General features: G+C 44.2%; 1 protein-coding gene across 1 annotated transcript; it reads left to right on the plus strand.

Annotated features, from left to right (window-relative positions):
- The first annotated feature begins 542 nt into the window (after nt 1–542).
- On the plus strand, nt 543–1214 carry LOC147505957 (uncharacterized). The gene has a single exon (XM_086605656.1). The coding sequence runs from the start codon at nt 543–545 to the stop codon at nt 1212–1214; it is 672 nt and encodes a 223-aa protein (XP_086461782.1).
- Nucleotides 1215–7392: the final 6178 nt, after the last annotated feature.

The following is a 7392-nucleotide window of genomic DNA, read 5'->3' on the forward strand; positions in this document are numbered from 1 at the left end:
GCCCAGCAAGAGCACGGGAAAAACCCTAGGGTCGTACGGGAACCCTCCACGCGGTAATCAATGGACCGAGAGATGGAAGGACAGGTGGATGGCCTAAGAGAGAGATGAGGGATTATAAATAGAACAGGAGAAGAATATAGGTCACAACATTTGGCGCCGTCTGTGGGGAGAGAGAGTAGAAAATAGTGAGATGGCAACAAAAAGAAGAGTGGGTCTACCAAAAAAGACGACGATCGCCGAGATGGATGTGGAATCAGTAAGGAGTGAAGGGGAGGAACAAGGTAGGGAAGAGACAGTAATGTCAGAGGCGGAGGAAACAAGGTTGTTGCATGAGGAGATAGCGAGGTTGAGAGAAGAAAATGAGGGGTTAAGGAGAGAGAAAGAGACAATAGAGGAGTCGGAAAAGGGAGGTGTCGAGAGCAGAGAGAGAGGAGGAAGGGGGAACAGATGCGGAAGAACAGACGGTGGTGGGGCTCACCAAGGAGCAAGTCAGAGAAATGATCGCCAGCGATCTGAAGGCTAGTCTGGAACAGGCCAAGGGCATGGGAGGTGCGGCGAGTCAGGTAGTGGCAGGGTTGAACCGCAATCCACTGGCAGACTCGATCTGGAAGTCGGAGGTGCCGAAGAGGTTCAACCAGCCAAGGTTTGAGAGGTACGATGGGACTGGGGACCCCGCTGACCACATTCATCACTTCTGGCAGCAGATGCCGTTGTGGCAGGAGCCGCGGTATGACGGGCTAAGATGTATGATGTTCCCGACAAGCTTAAAAAGGGGAGCATCTGACTGGTATTACAGATTACCTTCTAAGAGTATTAATAACTTTCATGAGTTGGAGCAGGCATTCATTGGTCATTTTATACACCAGAAGAAGCGTGTTGTGGACATCGCGGCCTTGTTCAACGTAAGGCAGAGATCCGCTGAATCGGTAAGGGACTTCTTGTGTAGATTCAAAGCGGAGACCTTGAAAGTGGAGAATCTGGACGAAAGGACGGCGATGATAGCTTTTGAGAGAGGATTGCGCCTGGGAACAAGGGTACATGAGTCGGTAGCCAAGAATGAGATTGCAACATTACAGGATCTGTACCCGAGGGTGGAGAAGTATATCAGGTACGAAGACACCATGCAGAAGAAGGTGAGAAGGCCAGGGAAGGCGTTGTTATCGCTGGAAAAGGGCGAAGGGCGTCGGCGATATGAGTCCTCGGACAAAGTCTAACGCCCGTATTTAAAATACGTATTTATTTATTTATTTATTTATTAATTTAATTATTATTTAAAAATCGGCTGGATTGGATTCTGGATACGCGGGCCTGGTTTTTGGGCCCGAGTCTGTTTTGGGCTTGGGTTTCAGACCCAAGTATATAAACAAATTGTTCTAGAGAATAGGGTTCTGGAAGAATAAAATAATTAAAAAATAGAGGCTCGAGCGTTGGAGCGCGATGACTCGGACTCGGAGAAATTCGTAGGAGTTGTGAATACAGGTGAGTAGTTAGTTTTTCTACTTCACCGTATACAGCAACAGTTTACTGTCCCATGTTTTCTTTCAATTAAGTTCTCGCTCATTATCTTTGGCGTCTGTTGAACTCTGTTAAAACTAGGTAAGGTTAGTATACCATTTTGTGTAGTTATTAAACCGTCGAAAACCTGAAGGGTCATTAAAGAATACACGCCCAAACTAACTTTGTATTGAATTCGTTTTACTGTTGTGCGTGGGTGGTTTTGTTTTGGGTTGTATGATGTCGGGGGGAGTAAGGGATTGTAGGTTTGGCTATTGAGGTTTGATTGGGTGGCCTGTTGGAGTTCTGTTGGAGTTTGGACGGAGACGTTAATGGCGTCGGCTGTCGTTTGATTGTTTTTAAATTTGTCTATTTGAATGGGTTGTTGGTGTTGGGATTATGAGGATTGATTGAGGGGATGATGGGCTGTCGAATGAGGGTTGTAATGGGAGCTGCCGAAGCTCCGATGAAGCTCTGTTAATGGCGGTCGACAGTAAATCGCCCACTGGCATTCAAACTTTGTTGTTGGGTTTGGTTTTGTTTTTGAAGGGGTTGTGGGTGATGGGTAGCTAGTGAGGGTGCGCGAGGGCTGTTGATAGGTGGTGGAAGCCGTTAATGGAGGTCGATGGGTTTTAGATCTAGTTTGGAGAAAAATATAGATTGAATGTTTTGGGAATTTTGTTTTTAGTAAAGTTATTAGGTTTTTCATTTGGAGTCAAACCGCCTGGTTAAAAATGGGTGGTGTGTGGAGGAGTGGTGGCCGGATTTTGGTGGCTGGTGGAGCTGCTGGAGGAAGGAGATGACGACTTGGGCTTGGACCTGGGTCGGTTTCTCTTGGGCTTGGTTGGTTTCTTTGGGCCGAAATTGATTTGTTTTGTTTCTTTGGGCCGAAATTGATTTGTTTAGTTGGTTGGGCCGAAATCAAATGTTCTGTTTTGGGCCGAACCCATTTGTATTTGTGGACCAGTTCTAATTTTGTTGTGGTTGGGCCCGATTTTATTTTAAGTTATTAGGCCGGTTTTGTTTTAAGTGGTTGGGCCATTTTTCTATATGTTTTGTTTTGGGCCAGTTCTATTTTGGTTTTGTTGGGCCAGTTTTGATTAAGTTGTGGGCCAGTTCAGTTTAAGTTTTTGGGGCCTAAACATTTGTTAGTTATTGGGCCGGATTAATCCTTTGTTTCGGACCAGTTTAGTTTAAGTTGTGGACCAGTTTTAGTTTAAGTGTTGGGCCGGTTTCAGTTAAATTCTCCGGGCCGAACCCATTTATGTTTTGGACCAGTTTAATTAAGTTTTGTTTGGGCCTTCTCCCATTTGTTTTTGGGCCAGTTTCTAATATTGCTTGGGGCTAGTCCATAGGATTTAATATAGATCCCAATTGGGTCAGGTGGAATAAATAAGTTGGTTTCAGACTTTCGGGTTCTAAGGTTTGGGCTTGTCCAGTTGGGTCTGAACCATTTCCTTAGTCATGAGCCCATGAGCCATGCACATTGACCTTAGCCATGAACCATGGCTATGACTCTAAACCTGTCGAACATGGAAACGACAGTTTGACTTTGACCATGCCAGTTTGACTTTGACCATGACGTGTCGACTTTGACTTTGACTTTGACCGTTGACTGTAGAATGTTGACTTTTTCCAGTTTTTCTCATATTTAAGAATATGGACAAATATAGTAATAAAATATTGTCAGAAATTATATAACGTTGTTTGTCATTATCTAATTAAGATTTGACGTGAGTAGTGTGTAAAGCATATATATATTGGGCTTTGATTGTGGATTGTGGACTGTTTAATTGTGCTACATTTTATGCTGTAAATTGTATGGACAAATCCAATGCTAAAATGTTGTGGAAGCTTGTATAAATTTGGTGGTCTTTATCTAATTAAGATTTGACGTGGATATGGTGACACTATGTAATATGTGGGATATATATATTAAATGCAATAGTTTTGGAGACATAAATGTATATAAACGCTCCATTATTATATATGTGAGATGCTACTATGAGGTAGTATAGTATTGATGAATATTTGCCCACGGGAGTGTGGTGAAGTGCAATAATATATTGACACGTGAAAGAATGAAAGTGGTTATGTGAAATAATTGAGATATGTCTAAATATTGTGGCTTAGTGCAATAAGGTAATTGACCTGCACGTGATATAGTGGAATTTTATTATGAGTCATTAATGTATGACACTTGAATAAATTACGTAACGAAAATCCTAGAACCTAGCTACCACAACTCATGTGATTGGCCCTTCCGGCGTTTGGTTAATCCGAATGGCCTTCGGCTAAAGTAATGTGATTAGCCCTCCGGCGTTTGAAAGAAATTTGAATGGCCCTCCCGACGTAGCGAATAGTGGCTTGATTATTCCGTTCGCAATATAGAACGAGATCGCAAATATTTTATGCGAATAGTGGCGTTATTACACATATATTTGGCTTCCGTGTGAGGATTTACCTGGTGCGGCATCCCGCTTCGGGGGTGGTTCGCATACGGAGTGGTTCATTATGTAAGGGAGGCATGTGGATGTACATGTTCGGCGTTGGGTAGCGATTGTGGTAGCCAGGGAAACTAGGTAAGACATAGATACGACGTGATTTTAGGGACACAAAGAAAGCTTTAATTAATATAAGTATGGTAATATGTTGGTAAATGATATATCTTTAGATAGATGATTGTATATGATTTGGCTGGTTAGTATTTTAGTTAGAACCTAAGGCGCCTCGTGGAGGAACTAAATGCCTTTTTATTATGCGTATGGTATCTTGTATTAGTTGTTGGAAGTTAAGGCGCCTCAGTGGAGGAACTACCTGCCTAGATTATTGTACTTAAGGATGTTGTATTAGTTGTTGAAAGTTAAGGCGCCTCGGTGGAGGAACTAACTGCCGTATGGTTTGTATATATATGTATAATTATATGTTGTATTTTAGAGCTACTCACACCAGCATTTTTATAATGCTGACCCGATTTGCATGTTTGCTTATCGGGTGTGTTCATTGAATGAACACAGTTGATAAGTCTTGACAGGTTTAGTGTTGAAGAAGATTGGTTGCTGCTTGTGGTTTCCATTAGCGTCGCATTTCAAGATAGGATTTGTTTTCCTTTGAGGTGATATAGAGTTTCCGTTGAGACAAAGTTATTTGTATTTTCATTTGTAAATTTTTGTAATGAAGATGACTTTTGTTTAAGTTTAAAATTTTTATTGGTTTTTAATTATCCGCATATTTAAACTGTTTATGGGTTTTTAGAAGTGGAGAGTGCGTCACACCTCGGAAATCGAAGAGTCGGGAACAAATAATGTTTTTCCGAATTTTGTCGAAATTTGGGGTGTGACCCCAAGCAGATACCGAGGATATTCGTCGCGGCCTGAGAGGAGCAGAGAAGAGGCTAGGAGTGAGAGTCGAGACAAAAAGCCCTATCGCGAGGTAAAGCAAGTGCCACTGAACAAGTCGTTGAGCGAGATACTACCGTTGATTCAGAATTTGCAGGGGTATGAGGGTCCGCGAACCAAACCAATGGAGGTACAAGGTAGACCCTATTGTGCCTATCATCAAATACACAACCATGAGACGGACGGCTGCTATGCGTTAAGATGGTTGATTCAGAGGATGATAGGAAAGGGGTTGTTGAAGGAGTTTATAACAGAAGAAGAGAAGGTAGAGCAAGCACCGACCCAGGGGAAGATATTGGGGACGATCAACGTGATCTTCAGTGGAGAGGTATTGAGCCACAATACACACTGAGACAGAATACGGCGGGCGGCGAGCATACAGCAGGTCCATGAATCAGCAGGACATTCGCAGGCGACCTCCTGGTCCGTGAATGGAAGGGGAAGTATAATGTTCACCGACGCGATTCCCCGCATGAGGACGCGCTGGTGATCATAGTGGCGATGGGAAATTACATGGTAAAGAGGGTGTAAGTGGACTGCGGCAGTGCAGTAGATTTACTGTTTAGAGGGACAATGGAAGAAATGAAGATAGAAAGGAAGCAGTTGAGACCCTCACCGAAAAATTTGTATGGGTTCAATGGAAGCATGACGGAACCTTTAGGGGAGCTTCTGCTCCCAGTGACCACGGGACCCGTTACAGTGTTCTCGAGATTCAAGGTGGTGGACTCTGACTCGCAATACAACGCCATCCTGGGAAGGAGGTGGATTCACGAGATGAAAGCAGTTCCCTCTACCTACTACCAAGTGATTCGATTCCCTACCCCTACCAGGGTATATGAGGTCCGCGGGGATCAGGTGTCAGCTAAAAACAGTCACCAGAGTACAGTGAAGAGATTGATCCGCAGATCAGAGGAAGAGACTTCACGCTCCGTGGAAGAGGCGTGCATAGCAATTACAGGTAATTAATTCGGGAAGGTCTGCGGAGTTAACGAGAGGACCGGAAGACCTTGGATGAGATAGAGGTAGTGAATTTAGGGGGAAGGCGACGAGGAAAAGTTCACATCGGTGGGGTCCAAAATTGTCCGAGGAATGGAAGGTTAAGTTAGTACAGTTTTTCCGTGCCAATAAAGATGTGTTTGCGTGGACGATTAAGGAGGTCACCGATTAGACCCTGAATCTGCATGTCCCTAGGTTACATATGAGGGAAGACGCTAAACCAGGTAAGATAGAAGATGCGAGGAATTAGGACCGGCGCACTGGCCGAAGGAATTGCGAGAGGTTGCGAGGTTGAAGGGGGCAGGTATAATCAATGAGAGGTGTCGCACCGAATCGGTTTGTCAAATGGGGTCGCGATGCCTAAGAAGAATGGCAAGGTATGCGTGATAAAGGCCGACTTCAATCGGCGTGAATTCAGAATGTCCCAAGGACAGCTACCCCATGCCGAGAGTAGACGAGCTGGTGGATAGAACTGTAGCGTTTAAAGTGTTTTCCTTCATGGACACATCAATGGGATATAACCAGGTTGCCATGTATGGGCCAGATCAAGAGAAGACAGCCTTCATGGTGGAAGGCGATACATATTGTTATACGAGAATGTCGTTTGGATTGAAGAACGCCGGGGTCACATTTCAGCGGCTAGGGGAGAAAATGTTTGAAAGCAAGATCCGAAAGAGGATTGAGATTTACATAGATGACATGGTGGAGAAGAGCATGTCGGAGGAAGAGCATTTAGAGGGTTTGAAAGAGACGTTCAATATACTGCGGTTGTACAATTTAAAGCTTAACCCATATAAGTGTACGTTCGGCGTTACTACGGGGAAGTTTCTGGGATACATAGTTACTTACCGGGGAATAGAGGCCAATCCCCAGCAGATAAGAGCCCTAGTGGAGATGTCGTCGCCTCAGGACGTCAAAGAGGTGCAGAGACTTGCAGGAAGGGTCACAGCTTTGAATAGGTTCATCTCAAAGTCATCGGATAAGTGTAGGCGTTGTATCGGGTTGCTGAAAACACTCCGATTTCGAATGGATCGCGAATCGCGGGAGGCGCCCAGAGTTGAAGAGTTATCTAGGTAAGGCTCCTCTACCGTCGCTGACCGAACAGGAGAAAAATTATACTTTGTATTTAGGGTCACGAGTATGCCATTAGCTTCGCGACTAGTCGAATTGTGGGTAAGTTAGAAAACCGGTGTACTTCCAAAGTAAAACACTTTGGATGCCGGTGACCGGTATAGCAGAAGTCGAAAAATATGCCTTGGCATTGGTGTTCTCTGCCCTGAAGTTGAAACCATACTTTGAAGCACACTCTGTAGTGGTGGTGACAAATCTGCCTTTAAAGCAAACATTGAAAGCATAAAAGTCTGGGAGGATGCTGAAATGGGCAGTAATGTTGAGTTCTTACGAGATACAATATCCGATTAGAACAGCGGAGAAGGCGCAGGCGGTGGCAGAATTCTTAGCAGAGTTTCTAGCGGAGGATCCCACCTAGGGAGAAGAGATGATC

Source organism: Coptis chinensis, chromosome 4 (genome assembly GCF_015680905.1).
Source record: "Coptis chinensis isolate HL-2020 chromosome 4, ASM1568090v1, whole genome shotgun sequence".
NCBI classification, from domain to species: domain Eukaryota; kingdom Viridiplantae; phylum Streptophyta; class Magnoliopsida; order Ranunculales; family Ranunculaceae; genus Coptis; species Coptis chinensis.

Bases quoted from the DNA above. Each gene is read 5' to 3' on its own strand.
- LOC147505957 (XM_086605656.1), top strand. From the start codon at position 543: ATGGGAGGTGCGGCGAGTCAGGTAGTGGCAGGGTTGAACCGCAATCCA.